General features: G+C 34.5%; 1 protein-coding gene across 1 annotated transcript in view; it reads left to right on the top strand.

Annotated features, from left to right (window-relative positions):
* VWA8 (von Willebrand factor A domain containing 8) overlaps nt 1–23919 on the top strand; it is a 316757-nt gene that overhangs the window by 64187 nt on the left and 228651 nt on the right. The window contains exons 10-12 of the mRNA XM_069467672.1: nt 2509–2640; nt 4907–5041; nt 5131–5208. Of these exons, the coding sequence (XP_069323773.1) occupies nt 2509–2640; nt 4907–5041; nt 5131–5208 (345 nt within the window). The remainder of the gene's footprint in view (nt 1–2508; nt 2641–4906; nt 5042–5130; nt 5209–23919) is intronic.

Raw genomic sequence — 23919 nt, 5'->3', positions numbered from 1 at the left:
AGAATGGCCTTTATCAAAAAGTCCCAAAACAATAAATGTTGGCGTGAATGCAGAGAGATAGGAACATTCATACACTGCTGGTGGGACTGAAAACTAGTGCAACCTCTGTGGAAAGCAATATGGAGATACCTTAAAGAGATACAAGTAGATCTACCATTTGATCCAGCAATCCTATTACTGGGCATCTACCCAAAAGAACAAAAGACATTCTATAAAAAAGACATCTAGACCTGAATGTTTATAGCAGCACAATTCACAATTGCAAAGATGTGGAAACAGTCCAAGTGCGTATCAATACATGAGTGGATTAATAAAATGTGGTATGTGTATACCATGAAGTACTATTCAGGTATAAGAAACAATGGTGATGTAGTACCTCTTATATTTTCCTGGGTAGAGCTGGAACCCATTCTACTAAGTGAGGTATCCCAAGAATGGAAAAATAAGCACCACAGGTACTCACCACCAAATTGGTTTCACTGATCAACACCTAAGTGCACATATAGGAATAACATTTATTGGGTGTCGGGCAGAGGGGAGGGGGGAGGAAGGGATGGATATATACATACATAATAAGTGTGATGCGCACTGTCTAGGGGATGAACATGCTTGAAGGTCTGACTGGGGGGGCACGAGGGGCAACATACATGACCTAAACATTTGTACCCCCATAATATGCTGAAATAAAAAAATATAGATAGCCTGGTGGGACAGGATTGGGAATTGTGAAAATGAATATGGAGGCCTTATGGACCAGTACCCGAGTGATTTACATTTCATTTTATTTAATTATAATTCACAGTCTAAATAATATATTCCTAAAGAAATATATCATAAAACATTAGTACTGTTTAACTGAAATTTGAGAACTCAAAGTAAATATTCATGAATATAAAGTGGTAAGTTAAATAAGCTATGATTTTCTACTTCTTGCTAATACCTGAAGTAATTATATGCCTATTAGAGTTTTGAATTACCTTTCTGATCAACAGTCCTCTCAATTTCTTACGCCAGCAAATAATAATTCAGCTTTCAACTTGAGTTTTTTTCTTTTCTTTTTTTTTACTATCTAAGTATATTCTAGCCTACTATTTTTATTCTACTGAAATATTTTAGCTTGAATTATTTATAAGGATATAACCAGGATAGCAAGTGGTTCAGGGCATTAGTGTTTATTTTTGGAATATGAGTGCTCTGACATCAATCCTATATCAAGCTAGATCAACATTACCATAGCTGGGATAAGAACATATCTTTAAGCTCATTTATTTGTTCCCTACAATTTAATGCCTCTTGGTTCTAAATTCTAATTAATTAATTACTTGGCTAGACCTTCTTTCCTATTTATCCCCCTTTTTGATAACAATGTAGTACTTTTGCATGAAATTAAGGTGTCAGTAATTGTTATTTATCTATAACATAGAAGCAATTCTTGTCAACTTGTGTGATACTATAGGCATTTGCATATATAAATTACATAAAGTGTAACTTTTTTTTATGGTAGCACATATACACATTTTTTCTTAGGTTTTGAGAAAGGATTTAGTGATTGTCTTGAGCACTTATGACACCAAAAGGAAGACTTCAACTGAACTGTTATGTTTAGAATGTTGAGGTTGAACATGATTTTCTTCCCCCAAAATCTGTTTTCTGGTGTTCTGTCATTCTGATGAATACAATGATATATCCTTTCAGCTCTTTCACTATAGTGATAATGTTCCAATAACTAGGAATTTTTGGGGGTAATTTCTGCCTATTTAATACTAAAAATGTATTGAGTTTTTCATATTGAGCATACGTAGAGAATAGGACTTAATTTTCAATTAATATTCTCATGTTTCATATACTCATCTGTGTTCTCTGTGTGCATTTTTTTATACAACTAATTGGTATGAAGGGATTGGTAGGACGTTGATAATTGGCCCACGCCAAGAAAGAATCAGTAGTCCCAGCCTTTTTAAGCCAGTTTGACAAATGTTGAGAACCCTACGGTATGGAAGGCACTGTGCCAGATGCTGTGGAAGATTGATTGTTATAATGTATTAATATTTTAATCAGTTAATCTATCTACACAGCCGACAGCAGGATGGTGTCCAAGAAGTTCTGTTTTGTCATGAATTTCAGGCAATACATTAACTTCAGTTGATTTAAGAAATCAACAGACATAGGCCATATTTTACTTCAGCATATTTTCAAGAGTCTCATCGTCCCTTTTAGGAAACTGAAATCTTTGATTGTCAAGAAATGTAAGCTATGAACTTCTACCAGGTCAGGAATTCAGCGATTCCATTTCCTGTCATTTAGTAAATTTTAGGAACTATTTTCTTATTTTCTTTTATAATTGACTTAAGTATTAGGAGAAATGGAAAAAAATTCTCATTAACTTTTTTTACCTCTGTTTTTATAACATGGAATGGACTTCAGTTCAAATTAAGGTGGAATCTTTCAGATAGCTAATACTAATACTAAAATGAAAAATAAATTACATGATTTCTTGTAAATTGACAGCGCTTTGAACTCCAAGATTCAGAAAGCTCTCTGCTTCCTAAAGAGATTGTAAGAGTGGAGAGGATAACTGAAAACCATGTCTCCCAAGCTTCTGTGACCATCCGGATTGCAGAAAAAGAGGTGACCATTAAGGTAAAGAATCACAGATTTGTTGTTTCTAAGATGTATCTTTTTCTGCCTGTTTTTATGACCTAAATTGAATTTATAATATCAGTCTTTGGCTTGATATTACCACATCTATATATCTATATCTCTATGTCTCCAGAGTCATGTGTGCTTATGAACTGAAAAAATTCAGGAGAAACATAGGATAGCCTTTCATCAGAAATCCAAAGAGCTCTGGAGAAATCAAATCAAGGGTTGATTAATGAGGCCGGGCGCGGTGGCTCACGCCTGTAATCCTAGCACTCTGGGAGGCCGAGGCGGGTGGATTGCTCAAGGTCAGGAGTTCGAGACCAGCCTGAGCGAGACCCCGTCTCTACTAAAAAAAATAGAAAGACATTATATGGACAACTAAAAATCTATATAGAAAAAATTAGCCGGGCATAGTGGTGCATGCCTGTAGTCCCAGCTACTCGGGAGGCTGAGGCAGTAGGATCGCTTAAGCCGAGGAGTCTGAGGTTGCTGTGAGCTAAGCTGACGCCACGGCACTCACTCTAGCCTGGGCAACAAAGTGAGACTCTGTCTCAACAAAAAAAAAAAAAAAAAAAAAAAAAAAAAAGGGTTGATTAATGAAAGCATTTTATACTATGAGTCCTTGGTAAGAAATAGTGGTTTTAAACATATTTTAGCTGCTAGAGAACCCTCTTTTCAAATAAAATTTTTCTCAGCTACATGAAACTATTAAAAGGCGAGCTGTTCTGGTTGAATAGTTTTTAGAAGAGGGGAATCATATTTGGTCATAGAGCTCCATCCGCTTGCTCTACTTCCCTCTTTTCTAACATTTTCTTTTCAGGTCCTAAGAACCCCAAGAGGTCATGGAAAACTAGGAAACACAGCTTGAAAAATGCAAAGTGAATGTAAAAAGAATAAATTCTTGCCTTCTTATGTTGTGGCAGAGCACAATTTCATGAGAAGCTTTTTTGTTTTAATATGATATTAATATTTATTCATGTTACTGTACTTATTCATTGAACTAAACATTGATTATGTCTATTATGAGCCAGGCTCTATATTAAGATCTACTGAGTGTTTACTGTGTGCTAGTTATTGTATTTCTCTCTTTGCATATATTAAGCATTTAAATTCCCCAATAGCCCTGGGGGTAAGTTTTATTATCTCCATTTAATAGATTAGACAATTGAAATGTAAAGAGGTTAATTCATTCACCCATAGTCAGTCACCAGCTAGGAAATGGCACAGCTGGGATTTCTAGACAGGGACACTTTCCACTACACTCTCTGTCTCCTACAGATGAATGACCTTTATAGTTTGGTGCACAGGCAGATGAATAAGGACTGCATTGGAATGGCTATGGGGATATAGAGAAGGGAGTAATACTGGGATTCAGGAGAGGAATAGGGAAAGCTTCAGAGAGGGGGAAGGACTTGAGCTAAGTCTTAAAGAATGACATAGGATTTTTCCAGTGGCCCAGGAGTGTATGTGACATTTTGGGCAGTTTAAATATTAATACTATGTTCAGAAGCATGAGGTATGAACAAGGCTTCATTATTTGCTTCTCTTTGATAATTTGCTTCTCTTCTCTCTAACTTCATTGGCTCCAGTCCCTTCCAGTTAGCGTTCCATATTAATACCAGGATGATCTGTCTTAAATGCAAATAACTTTCAAACTTAAAATTCTTTAGGGTTTATGTTGTGTATGATATGATCCGGTCCAGAGTCCTCAGCAGAGCATGGCCTTCAGGGGACTAAAATAATGAGAGAATAAAAAATAAAAGGAGAAGTAGGTATGAAGGAAGGAAGGAGAGATTTTATAAATAGATGTTCCTGAGTGGTAAACCAAGATAAGAGTGAAAAGGATTTGTGGACATGGCTTTTAGAAATCAAGAGGTCCCTGGTGACTTTGGAAATTCTAGTGGACTGATTTTAAATTCTGTGCTTAAAACTGGAATTTGGGGAAAAAATTTCATTCTCAAGTAGTGACATGATTATTACAATTTATAAATAGCATGATAATGACATGATTCTTATGAATATGACTAGCAGCATGAGACTTTAATTTTAGAGGAATGATTGATTTGGAAATTTGATTGTAATAATGATCAGATCTGTGAATGAAAAAATAGTTATTGCTCGATTCTGTACTATTCAAAAACAGTGTAGAATTGAACTGAGCAAGGAGTTAGTGGGAGCCTTTTAAGTAGCAGTTATATGCTTTAAGTTACTCATATTTTGAGAAAAGCATATACATATTATGTTTACCTCTCTTTAATTATAGGTGCCAGCTGGGACCAGGCCATTAAGTCAGCCTTGTACATCAGACCGTTTCATACAGACTTTAAGCCATAAGCAGCTACAGGCTGAAATGATGCAGTCTCACATGGTTAAGGACATATGTTTAATTGGAGGAAAGGTAAGAATGGCAGTCTCAATGAAAACTTTTGTTTCCTGGTTTTTGGTGGTTTTGACTTACCCCTTGAATAAGTTTGTTTCCATTTGTAGGGCTGTGGAAAAACAGTCATCGCTAAGAACTTTGCTGATACCTTAGGATACAGCATAGAACCTATTATGCTCTATCAGGTACAATGTTCATTTTTAGTTCTTTGACTATAAACATACATGTTTAGCTCATCAATAGAATTTATGGGTATCTTCCTATTAAGTTATGACTTTTTAAATTTCTTATGTAGATAAATATATTAAAATAGTAATCAAATTAATCAACTTAGAGTGCTATTATAGTTATTTGGAGTTTTTGAAAGTGCATTCTAGGATATCTGATGTGTATAACATACCAGGGGCTGTTTTTCAAGAGAGATTCATTTTCCAGAGGCTAAGAAGGTAGGCGGTGGGGAGGAAGAGAGGTTGATTAATGGGTACAAAAATGCAGGTAGATAGAATAAATAAGACTGAATGTTTGATAAATCAGTGTGACTATAATGAACAATAATCTATTGTATATTTTAAAATAGCTAGTAAAGAATAATTTGAATGTTCCTGCATAAATAAAAGTAAATGTGTAAGGTAATTGATAGCCCAATTACCTTGACTTGGTTATTTTACATTACATGAACGTATCAAAATATCACATGTACCCTGAAAAATGTACATCTATTATGTATCAATTTTTAAAAAAAGATTCATTTTATGAATTTTATGCATATACACACAGAGAACATTTACTGGTAATTTAGAAATCTAAACAAAGTAGATTTCAGCTGCGGTTGGAGAAAATTAGTATTCACTGAATAGATTATTTTGTGTGTGACAAAATATACATAACATAAAAGTTACCATTTTAACCATTTTTAAATGTGCAATTCACTGACATTTAGTACATTCATGGTGTTGTGTAACCATCACCACTTCCTATTTCCAGAACTTTTTCATCATCCTAAACAGAAATTTTGTACTCATTGAACAGTAACTCTCAATTTCCCCTTCCCTTTCTGACCCTCATAATCTCTCTTTTACTTTCTGTCCCTAGAATTTGCCTATTCTAGGTAGCTCATATAAGTGGAATCGTATAATTTTTGTCCTTTTTGTCTAGTTTATCTTACTTAACATAGTGTTTTCAAAATTTATCATGTTGTAGCCTATATCAGAATTTCATTCCTTTTTATGGCTAAATAATACTCTGTTGTATGTATATACCACTTTTTTTTTTTAGGTTTTCCAATTTTTACATTTATTAAATGAACCAGAGTGGTAATTTTAGTTTATGGGAAATAACATAATTATGACAGAAAAAGTTGTCTGGGAAATAGGATTAAACTTGAACTGTACAAAATCAGAACAAGTCTGAACTCTCAAACTCTTTGGGTTCTCAAAGCATTTCCTCTAAAACAACTAAAATTTCAAAATATCTAAAATTTTATTACCAAAAGTCAAGAATTGCTAATGATTAAAATATCAATACAGAAAGATCTTTTTTTAATTTCAAAATCTTAAGGGGATACAAATGTTTTTGGTTACATGGATTTCTTTTGTAATGCTTGAGTCAAGGGTGTAAGTGTGCCCATCACCCAAATAGTGTTCCTTGTACCTGTTAGGTAGGTTTTTGCCCCTCTTCTCTCCCCCCTCCACCACTTGATTTCCACTGAGTTTTATTTCTTTCGGTGCACATGTATGCGCATTGATTAGTTCCAATTTAATAGTGAGTACATGTGGTGTTTGTTTTTTCCTTCTTTTGATACTTCATTTAGGGTAACGGTCTCCAGTTCCATCCAAATTGTTACGAAAGGCATCAATTCATCCTTTTTTATGGCTGAGTGGTACTTCATGGTGTACATAGACCACATTTTGTTAATCTCCTCATGAATTGATGGGCACTTGGGTTGAGTCTACATCTTTGCAATTGAGTCGTGCTGCAATAAACATTGGCATTCAGGTGTCTTTTTGGTAAAATGACTTCTTTTCCTTTGGGTGGATACCTAGTAGTAGATTGTTGGATCGAATGGTAGTTCTACTTTTAGTTCTTTGAGGAATCTCCATACTGTTTTCCGTAGAGGTTGTACTAATTTGCAGTCCCACCAACAGTGTATAAGTGTTCCTTTCTCTTTGCATCCATGCCAACATCTATTGTTTTTGGACTTTTTAATAAAAACCATTCTAACAGGGGTAAGGTGATATCTCATTGTGGTTTTAAATTGCATTTCTCTGATGATTAGTGACATTGAGCATTTTTTCATATCCATTCATCTGTTGATGAACCCTTGGGATGTTTCCTTTTGGGTGTTGCAACCTTTTCTCTATTGGAAATAATTCTGCTATGAACGATCTTGTTCAAACACCTGTTTGAGTCCCTGCTTTCAATTCTTGCAGGTATATACCTAGGAGTGGAATTGCTAGATCATATGGTAATTCTATGTTTAACTTTTTGAGGAACCAATAAACTGTTTTCCACAGCAGCTGCACCATTTTACATTCCTATGGGCAAGGCGTGAAGGTTCCAATTCCTTCACATCCTCATCAACACTTATTTTCTGTTTTGTTGGTTTTGTTTTTTGTAATAGTCATCCTAATGGACGTGAAGTGGTAATTCATTGTGATTTTGAATTGCATTTCCCTAATAACTAATGATGTTGAACATCTTTTCATGTGCTTATTGGCTATTTGTTTATCTTCTTTGGAGAAATGCCTATTCATGTTCCTTGCCCATGTTTTAATTGGGCTGACTTTTTATTGTTGATTTGTATATGATATTTTTTACACATTATGGATATTAAATCTATTCTCAGATATATTATTTGCAAACATTTTCTCCCATTCTGTAGGCTGTCTTTTTACCATCTTGATAGTTCTTTGATGCACAAAAGTTTTTAATTTTGTTGAAGTCCAATTTATCATTTTTTCTTTGGTTGCCTGTGTTTTTGGTGTTAATTTCAATACATGATTGCCAGGTCCAGTGTCATGAATTTTCCCTTGTGTTTTCTTCTGAGAGTTTTACGGCTTTATGTCTTACATTTAGGTCTCTGATTCATTTTGAATTAATTTTTGTGTATGGTGTAAAGTAAGGGTCTAACTTTAATCTTTTGCATGTAGATATCCAGTTTTCCTAGCACTAATGTTGAAAAGACTATTCTTTCCCTGTTGGATGGCCTTAGCACTCTTGTTAAGAATCGGTTGACCATAAATGCAAGAGTTTATTTCTGAGCTCTCTATTCAATGTCTATATGTCAGTATCACATTGTTTTGATTATTGTAGTTTTGTAGTAAGTTTTGAAATCAGGAAGTGTGAGTCTTCCAAATTTGTTTGTTCTTTCCAGGGTTATTTTGACCATTTGACCATTCAGGGTCCCTTGGGATTCCATATGAATTTTAGGATGGATTTTTCTATTTCTTCACACACACACACACACACACACACACGGCCATTCAGATTTTGATAGAGATTGCATTGAATATGTAGATCACTGTGTGTAGTATTATCATCTTAATGAGTCTTTTACCAGGCTCACACCTGTAATCGCAGCACTTTGGAAGGCCAAGGTGGGAGGATGGATTGAGGCCAAGAGTTCAAGACCAGCCTGGGTAGCATGGCAAGACCCCCATCTCTACAAAAATTAAAAAATTAGCTGGGTGTGGTGGCGCATGCCTGTAGTCCTGGCTACTCAAGAGACTGAGGCAGGAGGATCACTTGAGCCCAGGAGTTTGAGGTCACAGTGAGCTATGATTGAGCCACTGCACTCTAGCCTGGACTACAAAGTGAGACCTTGTCTCAAAAAGAAAAAGCAAGTCTTTCCATCTGTGAACACAAGTGTCTTTTCATTTGTTTATGTATTCTCTAGTTTCTTTTAGCAATGTTTTGTGGTTTTCAGTGTATAAGTCTTTTGTCTCCCTAAGTATTTTTGAATAGGTTATTTTGGTGGATGTACATGTTGTATATAGTATGGTAAAAAAGCATACTTATAGCTGATATTATTACAGTGTGAAATTTTCTGTCATTTTTTTGGTAATGATCTCTTATAAAACATTTTTATCCTGCTAATTTTTTGACTCTGTATGTCTTTGGTTAGTTATGGTAGTTTCTTACTTATAGCAAAATAGTCTCTGTTTTTATTCTTTGAATAATTTTTGAAGTAAATGTGATACTACTTACTTACATTTTAAGACATCTTTTGTGTTTTTATTCTTTATACTTTTTAATTGTTTCTAACACTAAATATATTAATAATGTTCTTATTTCTGAAAACTGGCATTTAAACCAATTAATTGTCGTGACCTTAGATCATACAAAATTTTGCTAGCTGCTCATATTTCACATGATTCTGTTGAGATTCCTTTCCTGCTGCTTTTAGGTACTTTGTACCTATGAATTGAATTAGCTGGAGTTTGGAAGGAATTGTGATTACATGCTACCGGTAACTTTTGGGCTATAAGCAGAAGAATCTTTGTAAAGTATAGGTGAGAATTCTCCATGAAATTAATTTTTTTTCTTCCCTCTGGGTGATTTAACTCATTCAGAGCACCAAGATATCATTTAGGATTTTGAGTTGCATTAAAAGTAGTTGTGGGTATACACATACATAATGAGTGCGATGCGCACTGTCTGGGGGATGCACACACTTGAAGCTCTGTGGCAAGGGCAACATATGTAACCTAAACATTTGTACCCCCATAATATGCAGAAATAAAAAAAAAGTAGTTTTGGAAACAAAAGAGAAGCATCCTGTCTTTGTACGAAACTGTAGTGGATTCATACCTCTATTATTTGGTACAGTTTTCATGTCATATTTCAAGAAGGGCAGGTAGGTTGGTAACAAAGAAGGTAAAGATAATTAATTCACTAATCAAAGAACTTAAAACATTCAAATTTTTACCAAGAATCTCTATGATCTTAAAAGAGGAAATCTATGAAGAAGCATATAATCCAAGTTTATGAAATCATGAATTAAAGTGAAGAGACTTAAACTAGTAGGGATACCCTGAGTTTTGAAAGGTAAATATGTATGGAAAAGTATAAAATAAATTTCTACATTTTATAGCAAGTGGTCAAGTCTTAGAACTCACAGAAAATATGTTTTCAAATGAGTTTTTACAAATTGATGGTAAGTCTATTAGATTTTTTAAGGGAAATAAGGATATTTGGTAGGGTATATCTCTAACTAAATTTATGGAAGATACCGTAAAGAGTGCACTGCCCTCTTACATGATATCTCATGGTGTCCTTGTCAAAGATCAGAGGATAGATGGTTGGCTCAGCCTGCTAGGTCATCTGTGCGTAGCTCATATTAGAAATAATCTGAATATGGTATTTATCATCTTATTAACCTATTTGCCATCAATCTTCTATTTCCAATGAAAACGGTTTTTTACCAAACAACATGGGAAGGAAATCCCCAAATCATCAATATATTTTGCTAAACAAATTATGATTTATTATAAATATCTTAGATTCCACTTAGAGATCAAAAGCATAATTTACCTTCCCCAGGTACCATTGCTTTAAAATCTTATGGAAAAGACTTTGAGTAAAATATTTCTTTTTTCTTTGACTCCATGCCAATTTATTATTAGTATTATCTGTAAAATTATATACATAAATATTTTCTTCACGTTAAAATAAATATTCCCATTCTAATCAAAACTGGAAATAATTTATACCTCATCAGTTTTTTCAAACAATACTATTTCTATATCAGGTTTCTATAGTCAGTTTATGTAATCTTTACACTGTATGCTTGAGCTGCTAAATGTCCACTTTATCTTCCTGTCCTTTAAAAGAATAACCAAGCAAAAGAGTATGTGTGTATCTAATAATCCAGATCTCATAGCTGCACTGGAAAACCACCTGAAGTATCCTGCCATTGAGATTGTTATCTTTTCTCTCTCTTTCTCTCTCTTTTTTAATTATAAAACAACATGTTTGAACCTCAATAAGATATTATCTTAATATGTGAAAAAATTAGTTTAAAGTCTGAGAACAGATTTTCTCATATATTTTTGGAGAAGGTGAATAAGCTCACAAAAATATTATTTTATTTTAATGTTTTTTTGCTTTCCTGTTGAGTTTGTTGATGGATCGATGAACAAGGGTAGAAAGATGCTTCCATTAAACTTGATGGTTGGCCATTCTATTTCCTGATTTACTTCTGAGTTACAAAGTCAGTCTCTTCTTGATTCTGTCACAGAATAAGGTCATTTAGTCATATCAGTCCTCTCTCTGAAAAACATGGGTGATGATAATTGAAAGGCACATAAGTTTCCCATAAAAATATTTTGCTTGTCTTTTGTACACACCCTATTGACCTTTTTAAATGTCCTGCAAGGATTGAAAGATGGTACAGAGATAAACAAACTAATCACATATTCTGAAAACCCCTTTTCTCTTCCCATTTTACTTTTCTGCTTGTTAATCTTTAGAGAAAATGTTTAGAGAAAAGAAGTTCCTGGAAGTAGAGACTTTAGAAAGGGATAGAGAAATATAATAAATGTAACATATTTTAGAAGTGAATTTCTTTTTCTCTCCATATGACTTCTTTCCATGAACTGAATCAAAGCATATGTTAGGCACTGTATTGATATTTGTAGATTTTTAATCAATTTGTTTTCATTATAGAAACCAATCAAGCTCCTGAGGTCAAATATAAGATTCTTTTCGCTTCCATTTACATATTTATTAGTAAAGTTCATTGATCTCTGAGAGACAGAGGAATTAATAGAATTAAAGAATCAATTTGGCTTATACAGTAATATAGTTTGCATTAATGAAAAAGTTTCAGAGATTTGACCCAAAATAGAGCATTTAGTGGGAACAAGTAGATCCACCATCTGTTTTCCTGGAAGATGTGGAGACTTCCCTGTTATTTGTACATGTATAAAGCTACACTTAATCTGTGGGTTTTGCCTTATTTTTAGACTTGACTATTTTTAGAACAGAGTTTCATATGAAGTAAGAGGAAAACAGAGCTTTAACACAAATTTGTGGCAGTGCATAAAATAAGTTTTATAATAGGCTATAAAAATAATAAATCATTTGGCTCAAGTGTTAGGTCAGCTTCTTTTAAGTCGTTATTCTTTTTTTAGTGTTGAAGTCAGTAATTTCATACTGTTGAACAAATGACAAGTTTTTCTTTTCCTTCACAACCAGATAAAGGCATATTTCCAGATTTCTTTCTGTACCATAGTAAATATGCCAGATCTGAGATCTCTTTCTTCTAATTAAGTACTAGTTAGATTAAAAGCCAAATCAAATCTAGTCAAAATTTTAAGAGCAAATAATTTATGGGACTGTTAATGAAAATAATCATGATCTAAAAACGTGTTGAAATCTTAGGATAATCTTTGACTCTCTAGCTAAGTCTTTCTTCATATAGTTAAACTCAAACCAAACCCTTTTCTCCCTCTTCTGTCTAATCTACAATCTCCACTTCTGGTTTATCCAAACACAATGAAAATACTTTTACTTCTTCTATTCTCTCGCCTTTGTTTTCATTGCTCTATGTCTTCTATTCATTGCTGTGCTTCTTGTCTTCACCTTGACTTTGCCCTTTTCTCTCATGAAGATTTCAAGATATTTGCATTCATTCAAGTGCTTGATACTGACTTTTTATATGATTCTGTAGCTCCTCTTGTTGTTTTGCTTTCTTATTTTGCTACAGTATGTCATCAATCTGTCATGTTGTCTTAGAATTTTTTTGTTTTTCCATATAGAATAACCTTCATAAGGCTATTTAAGAATTTACTTACTTTAACTCCTTCAATTTTATTTTATTATAAAATTTATTTTCTAAGAACAGTGTCTCTCATTGATCACATCAGAACTTTAAAATGGTTGACTTGAGCAATCCAAGGCTTCTGTCTCCATGTCTTCTTTACTTTCTTTTCGATAATGATACTGCTTTGTCTCCTGCCTCCTTTCTGTAGAATTATTTTTTAACTTAAAAGGTATTACAATCCATCAGAGTGCAAAATTTAGTGTCTGTATTAGGGTTCTCCAGAGAAACAGAACCTATAAAGAGATTACTGTAAGGAATGGGCTCATGAGATTATGGAGGTTGAGAACTTCCATGATCTGCTGTTTGCAAGCTGGAGATCCAGGAGAGCCAGTGGTGTAGTTGTCAGAGGAGTCTGAAGGCCTGAGAACCAGGACAGCCAAGGGTTCTAGTCTGACTAAAGAAGACTGATGTCCCAGCTCAAACCAGGCAGAGAGAGTGCGCAGATTTTCTTACCCCTTCTTTTTATTCTAGTCAGGCCTCAGGGATTGGATGAAGCTCACCCACACCTGGGAAGACAATTGACTTTACTCAGTCTACTAATTCAATGCGAGTCTCATCCAGAAACACCCTCACAAACACACCCAAAGTAATGTTTAACCTAATATCTGAGCTACCCATAGCCTAAAAGTTGACACATAAAATTAACTATCACAGTGCCTACAGAATTAGCAGAATAAAATTTCCCTTCTAATTTGAAGGGACATTTTCATCAAATAAGATTTCGAATTTCTTGCCTATATAGCAGAAGCATGCTATAAAATGATCAATTACTATGTAATGTTATTTGCATAATTTAGATTAATGAAATTATAATGAATGATAGCATTACTCATAATTGTAAAACTATACATATTATACCTTGTATGGAATAGTTACTCCAGTAAGTTTCATCAAGGTACTGAAAAGGAGGTAGCAATTGCACACATAGGGAATTAAATTATAAAGCCACAAACTGCCATCCTTATCCCAATAATTTACTTCATGAGTGTACTTTATTAGAAACAATAGAATATGGATGATTTTCTTTAGTATGTCACCAATATTGGAAAATGTTACTGATGTTTATACCCAGCTAATTGTAAGTTAGGATTTTAGTTGTTTCCTATGGATACTAACACTAACATTTCTTCATTTTTAAAAAAATAAGTAATGGGCCGGGCGCGGTGGCTCACGCCTGTAATCCTAGCACTCTGGGAGGCCGAGGTGGGCGGATCCTTTGAGCTCAGGAGTTCGAGACCAGCCTGAGCAAGAGTGAGACCCCACCTCTACTAAAAATAGAAAGAAATTATATGGACAGCTAAAAATATATATAGAAAAAATTAGCCGGGCATGGTGGCGCATGCCTGTAGTCCCAGCTACTCGGGAGGCTGAGACAGGAGGATCGCTTGAGCTCAGGAGTTTGAGGTTGCTGTGAGCTAGACTGACGCCACGGCACTCACTCTAGCCTGGGCAACAGAGTGAGACTCTGTCTCAAAAAAAAAAAAAAAAAAAAAGTAATGAAATAAAACCAATATATAATAAATCTTACTTAGGCAACTAGTTTAGTTTCTTCCCTTATTACATTTAAAAAATCTTCATATAGGTCTTACACTTTATTTTTATGTAAAAATGCCACAAACTTTGTTATCCATATTTTCCAGCTTCGAAAGAGAAGTGATGGTCACTTGATAATGTCTTTCTAATTGAACGCATATACTTCATGCCTCAAATACACAGGAAAGCTAGTTGTTTTATGTAGAAGGTATATAAAGAAGCAGTTTTACATATTATAACTAATTACTTCAAAGGCCAGTCTCTTGCCATTCTAACAAGAAAAGATATTGAACAAATACATAATTTAAACAATAGATCAAATTGGAAGATATGGTTATACTAGGAAGGTTTTGCGAAAGTTTCTAAGGAAGAAAAATCCATGGCTCTGTTGATTATTTCCTTTGCTGTGTAGAAGCTTTTTTAGTTTGATGCAACCCCATTTATCGATTTTTGCTTTGGTTGCTTATGCTGTCACATCCAAAATATTGTTATCCAGACCAATATCAAGAAGCTTTTCCTCTATGTTTTCTTATAGTAATTCTACAGTGTATGTCTTTAATCCATTTTGAGTTGATTTTTGTATATAGTGTGAGATAAGGGTCTAATGTCATTCTTCTGTATGTGGATATCCAATTTTCCCAGCACCATTTCTTGAATAGACTGTCCTTTCCCCATTGTGTGTTTTTGGTTCCTTTGTTGACAACCAATTGGCCATAAATAAGTATATTTATTTTTTGGCTGTCTGTTCTGTTTCATTGGTCTATATGGTTTTTTTTTTATATAGATACCATGTTGTTTTGATTACTATCGCTTTGTAGTGTATTTTGAAATCAGCTTGTGTGATGCCTCAAGCCTTGTTCTTTTTTCTCAAGATTATTTTGGGTATATGAGGTCTTTTGTGGTTTTATATGAATTTAAGTATCATTTTCTCCATTTCTGTGAAAAATATCATTAGAATTTTGATAGAGATTACGTTGAATCTGTAGATCGCTTTGGGTAATTAATTTTAACAGTATTAATTCTTCCAATCTGTGAACACAGGATATCTTTCTATTTATTTCTGTCTCCTTCAGTTTCTTTCATCAGCGTTTTATAGTTTTCAATAGACTGATCTTTTACCTACTTGGCTAAATTTATTCCTAAATATTTTTTTATGTTATTGTGTTAATGAGATTTTTGGATAGTTTGTTGTTAGTATATAGAAACATTGATTTTTTGTATGCTGATTTTATGTCTTGCAACTTTACTGAATTTGTTTATTAGTTCTAATAGTTTTTTTGGTAGAGTCATTAGGATTTTCTATGTATAAGATCATGTCATCTGCTAAAAGAGACAATTTTACTCCTTTCTTTCCAATTTGGTGGACTTTTATTTCTTTTTCTTGCCTAATTGTTCTCACTAGGACTTTGAGTACTATATTAAATAGAGTGCCAAGAATGGGCATCCTTGTCTTGTTTTTGACCTTAGAGGAAAAGCTTTCAGTTTCTTACCATTGAGTATGATATTAGCTGTGGGCTTGTCATATATGGCCTTTATTATGCTGAAGTACATTCCTTCTATACCTAATTATAGAGAATTTTTATTATGCAATGTTGAGTTTTGTGCAATGCTTTTTTAGCATCTGTTGAGTTTATTGTATGATTTTTATCCTTCATTTATTCATATGTGTGTCACATATATTGATTTGTGTATGTTGAACCATCCTGGCATCCCAGGGGTAAATCCTCCTTGATCATCCTGTGTGATCCTTTTAATGTTGTTGAATTCAGTTTGTTAGCATTTTTTTGAGGATTTTTGGATCTGTGTCATCAGGGATATTGGCTTGTAATTTTTTTTTGCTTATAGTTATAGTATCTTCGTCTGGTTTTGATATCAGAGTAATGCTGACCTTGTAAAATCAGTTTGGAAGTATTCCCTCTTCTTTGATTTTTTGAAAGATTTTGAAAAAGGCTGGTATTCTTTAAATGTTTGGTAGAATTCACTGGTTCAGGTATCAGGTAATGGGATTTTCTCTGTTGGCAGGTTTTTGATTACTGATTCATCTCCTTAATCACAATTGATTTGTTCACATTTTCTATTTCTTTATGATTCGGTCTTGTCAGGTTGTATATTCTAGAAATTTATCTGTTTCTTCTAGGTTATTCAGTTTGTTGGTATATAATCGTTCAGAGTAGTCTATTAATGATCCTTTGTATTTCTGTGATATCAGTTGTGATGTCTGCTCTTTTATAATTTTGTCTCCTATCTTTTTTTTCTTAGAGGTTTGTCAATTTTGTTTTTTGAAAAAACCAACTCAGTTCATTAATCTTTTCTACTGTTCTCTACTTCTTTTCTTTCTGCTCTGATCTTTATTATTTCCTTCTTTCTGCTAACTTTGGTCTTAGTTCTTCTTTTTTTAATTTGTTGAGGTGTAACATTAGGTTCTTTTTTTGAGATTTTTTTCCCTTAATGTAGATATTTATTGTTAATAGCTTCCCTTTCAGAACTACTTTTGCATCCTGTAAGCTTTGGTATGTTGTGTGTCCATTTTTGTTTGTCTCAGATTTTTAAAATTTTCCTTTTGATTTCTTCTTTGACCCATTGATAGTTCAGGAGCATGTCTTTCTTTGTCAAGTAGTTTGTAGAGCTGCATTTATTTAGGGTGATTGCTGGTGTTTTGTTCCTGTAGTGGTGTAATGTTTCCCTGGTTGTTAGTAATCCTTGTGGCCCTACAGACTGGCTTTGGTAGGGAAGGCCCTTTACCAGTCACCCTAGCCAGAGATTCTGGGCAATCTATCTGGTAGGGGGTGGGCTTGCTGCTGGAGTCCTTGGGTCAGCTGGCCCAGTGCCTGAGTCAGCAGGTAGGTCAACTAAGTCTTTGGGGTTAGGACTGAACCCTGGGTTCATGGGTGCCGGCCTGAACCTGGGTCAGTGGGACCTAACATGGTACTGTGGGAGGCCTTGAGCTTGAGTCTGCAGGGTCCAGCCTGGCACTGGGGTGACCCTGGTGCCTGGATTCATGGGAATGGGCCTCATCTTGACCCCAGAGTCTAGGGGGCTTGTCTGATGCCAGGGTCCACTGGGCTGGACCTGGCACCTGGGTCCACAGGGATCTATATTACTATTAAAATATGTACTTGACTCTTTTATTTAATTGAAACAGTATACTTTTTAAATAATGGACATCTTTTGTGTTATCTTAACAGATTTAGTTATCATGAGATATTTATTAGATTTATAAAAACACACTAAGAGGCCTTTGGGAATGTGTATAAAAATAAACATTATAATAAAGCCAAATCCATTAGCCCAAGGAAGAAAACAAAAGTAAGGAATCCTACCATATAAGGAACTCCAGTCTGAAAGGTATTTCTTTTACTATTCTTGATGATCTATAAACTTGAAGAGGGAAAGAATTTCATATTTGGGGATTCTCTATGGAATAACTCCAAACATAATACACTATGTAGTGAAGTAGTTTTCTTGGTTAACAACACATTGTTATGCTTAATCATATCCATTTGTTACTACTTTTGTTTTAAATGTAATTTACAGTAATTTTCGAATAGGGGTCTTAGGGAAATCTTTTAAGGGTCCTTAGGATTTTAGTCATTGAAGATGACTGCAAATGAGAGGAGTCTGCCAAAGGTTAGTGGTGAAGTTATATGTCTGTAAGGATCCATCCTTATGGGAAATATATTGAAAAAGAAAATAATGAAGGATGTAGCTTTGATTTTATTTTAAATTTACAATTTTTTCTAAGTACAATGTATTTTGCGAATATATTTTATTCCTGAAATAAAAAGTAAATACATACCTTTCAATTTTATTACCTAGTTGCCTTTTAGGATTCCTATGTGCTTTCTTTTTGTATTCTTCTCCCATTTAAAAAATCATTTATTCAAGATCCATACCACCTTCTGAATGCATAGAACTTTATTATTGGTTTACAAGCCAGTCTCATAGTAGAAAACAGGGCTTTCTGAGCTGTTTGAAGTGAAAGGCGTTTGGCAGAACCACAGAGATAGACCCAAAAAGGGCAAAGAAGGGAAAGATGTTCTCTAAAAGAGCTCAACTCATGCCTCCAGAAATTTGGAGGGAAAGTATCTTAGGATTTGAGGTGGTAGATGCTGCTAAAATCCTGATTTCACACTCTATTGACTGCCTTTAAAAGATTAACAACTTGAAGAGGAGCCTTAGCCAGCCCAGCTCCTGTGATGCTTCCTTTTCATTTCCAAAAGCTCTCTTAAGCTCTCCTGAATTTAGTTAGCTGCAAGGAGGCAGCTTCTTTGCAGGAGGAGAATGATGGTCATTATGCGGTCATATAAGTGGGAAGTTTGCCTTGCTAGCTCAACCGGCCTGTTTCTTTAATCTTAACAAGCCTTTTTCTATGTTGCCTCAGGCAGTAGACTCCACATTTCTCTTTAATGACTCTCCCTGAATCCATTCAACGCTTCTTTTTCCCACCTAGTGAACAGGTGTCTGGCTTCCTGCTGCACAGTGTCTCCCACAGAGGAGCAATTCAGAGAAAGCAGCTTTAGTTTTGTGAAGAAGGTGCTAAAAGGGATACATGAAGCCAGTCAGATAAGTTGTCAAGTACTGAGGCCATGGCCTTCTCCTTTTGGCCTTCTCCCCATCTCTTTCACAACTTACAGCCCATTATCAGTCTTCCATCATTTACTTTTTGCAGGATTCACTGTAACCGTGGACATTTCCAATAGCTCTAACCCACCATTCCTGGACTCATTATTGAGACTTTGGTGGAAAATGCATTTGGCATATGGAAATTATTTTATATAGGATTCGTAAGAACACATCAGTTATGTCACCTGAACATTTGTTGATATCTAATTAGAATATGTTGCATTCCATAATCTATTCACTAAAGAGTAGTGAGAGTGACCATTTAAGGATTTAAATCAGATCATTTCATTTCGCTGCTTAGTGTCTGTCAATGGCTTCCCATCATACTTAGAATAAAATGAAAGCTCTTTACCCTGGCTTATGAGCCCTTCATTAATGAAGTTACCTGTTAGAACCACCCAAGGATCTTTGAAAAACTTCCAGTGTCCACCCCCCACCACCAGAGAGTCTGAAGTAATTGGTGTGAGGTGGGACCAGACTTCAGCATTTTTAAATTCTAACAGACAGCCAGAGTTGAGAACCACTGCTGTAGGTGACCCGGCCTGTGCCTGCCTCTCTAGCCTTCTCCCTTCCTGCTGGACCCTTTGCTGATTATGTTTCATTCTCACTGGCTACTTTCAGTCTCATAAATCTGTCTACCTTCTTTCTGCTACAGGTTGTTTTCACAGGCTGTTCCCTCTGCCTGGAGTACTCTTCCCCTCATCTTCACATGGCCTCTTGACAGTCAAATCTCAACTTGAATATCCTTAGAGAAAGGCATCCTTGATCCCCTGAGTCATTTCCTATCACATTACCTGATATTATCTGTGTAGTGTCAACCACGATGTGATAGTTTCTTATTTGTATCTTCTCCCTTCCTCCCTTTCTCCTTCTCTGTCTCCTTTCCTTTGTCTATTTTTGTTCTCGTCACACTGGAGTATTAGGTCTAGGTTTATCTTTTTCACTACAGTATCCTCAGCACCTGGAATGGTGACTTGCTGGCAGTAGGTGTGCACACACTCTCTCTCTCTCTGTGTTTATATATTTGAATGAATAAATAAATTTTGAAAAACTCAGATTATTTTTGAATGATCATCTTAAATCTGACCTCCTTTGTCAGCTTTTCTTTACTATTTCTACCTGCTTTAATATTACCTTTACTTTAAATTATAAGACAAAAATATTTTCTGTTATTTAATTGTATGCCGAATTGTTATATCACTTCCATTATTGTCTTGAACTGTTAACGGAGACTTATTTTTATATTTAAATTTTAACATACTTGTATTTTCTTTCTTTAGTTGATTCAGATTCAGCTGTCATTTATCAAGTGCCAACTAGGTGCCAGGCATTATTTTATTTAATTCTAAAGATATTTTATTCATATTGCTCTATTATTAGCTAATAAGGAAGTTATAGAGTTGGAATCGAAAGACACACTTCCTTATTCTGTACCCTTCCTTTCAAATGTGCTACCTCGCACTTTGGCTGACTAGCAAGGATTTGAGAGGTGTTGAGGGTGATCAAATGCCATACCTGCTCCAGGTGTCTTTATGAATACCTAACAGGTAATCAGTACTTACATCAACCTTGATTTTATATTTTGTTATGTGCTTCTTAAAAACTAATTCATTATAAGCTGAGTGTGGTGGTACCCTCCTGTAGTGCTAGCTACTCGGAAGACTGAGGCTGGAGGATTTCTTGAGCCTAGGAGTTCGAGGCTGCAGTGAGCTATGATTGCTCTACTGCATTCCAGCCTGGGCAACAATCTAAAAAAAAAAAAAAAAAAAAATAGAAAAGAAAAATTAGAAACTAATTTATTATAAGGTAAATAATATTATTGCGGATATTGAAATGCAAATTTATTGCTACTTTCCCACATGTTCTTCTAACAGTCAAACATTTGTGATAAAATGCAGCAAAGTTTGCAGTACTATTTGAATAAAATATGCTGCTTTAGTTTGTATGTGCTGGGGTTTTACTCTATTGCATCTCTGCATTTTGCCTTCCTTTGTGAAACTCTTCTCACGCTTCTTAATATCCTTTGTCATTTGTGAACATTTTCTTTACAAGCTTTAATCAGTTGATTTCCTTTTTAAATAGCATCATCCTTAAGTTGTGGATAATAGTATCCATTCTGGCTATCTAAAACTGAGAGAGGTTTATTACATAGTATTAGCCAGCTTACAGAATTTTTAGGAGAGACAGGAAGTGGAACTTAGATTTTACCTAGTAAGGAATGATAGTGCCAGGAGAAGTTTAGCCATTGCTGCCCTAGAAGAACAGCTGTCTTGGTGCTGGCTGCCCTCTGGCTCTCATTGCTCACTGCCATCTTCCCAGTCTCTTGTACAGGAGAATACTTGGTAAAACATGAGTCATGTACAGAACTCTAGCTGCAAAGATACTGAGAAATGATGTTTCTAGTTTTCTAGCCTTTGTAGTACAGGAAGGATAGTAGGAGGGTATTTGATTGGGTATCTTCGTTGAAAACTGTATTATGTGCACCTTGGCATTATATTTTATTTTGCAACTTAATTAATGTATCTTTTAGTTGAATCGGTTGTTAGTAAGATAGTGGATTTGACTTCAGGTTAGCTTCAACGAGAGAATTTTCTTCTGTGTTCATAAAGTAAATCTTTAATTAGAACACATCATCTTGAAATAGATCCCAGTGGTTACAATGAATAGAGCTATAAACAAACAATACAAAATCAGTTTCTTCCTATCGATAGCAGAGTAACTTCAATCAATCATAGTAGTCTTATAATGTCAACATCTCTATCATATACATAAAAGAGAGCATTTACTTTATATGTGCCAGTTAACAACAGTTCTTTAAAAGAAGAACTTGAAAAAGCATGAAAGAGTTTGCAAATAATTTTACAATATATGTAACAGGAGGCCTTTTAGAAATCAAAAATAAATGAAATGAGGAATGTTGGCAGCATGCCTTGAGTTCTGTTCACTTGAGGATGCTTAGACTCTGTAAATAATGGCTTCGTTTCTATTCCAGGACCTAAAAATTATTAATATTCTGTGCCTATATAATATTTATTCAGTATTCTGCCACTAATAAGTATGGACATAATTAATCCCTTATTGCAAAGTTGATGGTTTTCATTAGCTAGTCTTGGTATATTTTATTCACATAAATCCTGGATTTTTTTAGTGTTTATACTACTGGTAGGATTTTTTTTGTAGGATAAGTTTTGCTTAGTTAAGTTAGCAAGACTAACTTGAGATAAGCCTACAGAATTTCAGCTAGTTTCTTTTGAAAAACAAAATCATCATTAAACCTTATTTACCCCAATCAAAAAAGGGTTAAATGCCCACTGTTTGTATTTTTAATTCAGAAATAAAAGAATGAAGAATCACATCTACTTACTATTAACTAAAGCATTTTTATTTCAATCTTTTATGTATATATTTAGAGATATTTCAAAATGGCAATGTAGACGAGGTATATTTTGAGTCCTTTCTGGGAGTGGTCAGCTTCAGTCACTGCTTTTTAACTCTTCTCAAAGAAGTTGATTGAGAATTATTAGAAGTTAATTGATTTGTGAAGTTAGCCTGAAAGCTGTGTCATTGGTACATTCCTATATTAACTCTACAATCCTACCCATGGATTTATTAATTCAGACCAGCTCTTTCCCTATGGAATCTCTTATGGTGAAATTTGTTACTGTGTTTGTTATAGTAATATTCTTGAGGGCAGTCCAGCTCCTCTACTTGCTCGCTGTGTGTCCTTGATTGGATAAGCTGTTTAACCTTGTCATACTTGTTTTCTCATCTTTAAAAGGAAGACTATAATTGTATCTGTCTCTTAGGGTTATAAGGATTACATGAGTTAATATATGTAAAGTACTTGTAATATATTAAGCTTTTTGTAACTATTAGCTACTATAATTATTATTACTTCTGTTTTTAACTCCTTAACATACTGTTCTTTATATCATGACCTGACCCATGGGATAAGTTTTTCTCAATCTCATTATCAAGAATTGTAATACTGTTTCTGATTTGGTGTCAATGTTGTGGTTATGATGACTTACGTAACTTTTGTTTAATGTCACTCTTTATGTTTAGTGTTAGAAAGATTAGATTTAAATTTTAGATTGTTCTTATGGTATACATTTTGCATATCATCTTTTCCTTTCTTGGTTTCATCTTCCTGAAGGAGTTCAGGAAATTTCCCCCTGAAATATGACTCCTTGTTATGAAAAGTATTTTGCATTAAAGGCCCTTAGAGATCAATAGGCCCTTAGAAGGAACTTTCCCTCATTCTTCATTAAAAAACCAGACCCATCAAAAAAAAAATTATCTTCCCTTACCCCCGCTGTCATCTCAATATATTACAGGAAAAAAGATTAAGTATGCAACCAGACCTGGCACAAATCATTTCAAATATAATACCTGTCTCTCAGGTTAATTTAATTTCCAAAGAGAATAATTTATAAGTCGGTCTGTTTTCCCCATCCATTCATTCTCCCAAGTATCTATTCTTCCTCCCTAGTAACCATTTATTGCCCCCAAACAGAATTACCTATATTCCTCATCTCCCTTTCTCCTCTAAAATGAGGGTATATAAATTTCTAGATCTCATTGGAATATATTGGCTAATCACTCTTTAATTCTCCCTGTGCACACAGTAAATCAATCTCTTTCTCTTATTAATTTGCCTTATTGTAAGTTGGTCTTTCAGCACACCTTATAGGACAAGGTGAAGTTTCTTCTCACCCTCACATTCCCTTGTTTAGTTTTCCTTATCAATTTATGTTAAATTTTATAATATATTAAATATATTTTTGCAAGCCAACTTAAATACTTCCTGAAACTCTTTTGGGTTTATATATGCGGTGGAAATGTGTATTTTTTACAAACCCGGTTGAGGTCATACTCTATATATACTTTGATATCCTGCTTTTGCTATAATTAT

Source organism: Eulemur rufifrons, chromosome 4 (genome assembly GCF_041146395.1).
Source record: "Eulemur rufifrons isolate Redbay chromosome 4, OSU_ERuf_1, whole genome shotgun sequence".
Lineage (NCBI taxonomy): Eukaryota > Metazoa > Chordata > Mammalia > Primates > Lemuridae > Eulemur > Eulemur rufifrons.
This window is presented reverse-complemented; position numbering and strand designations above follow the sequence as displayed.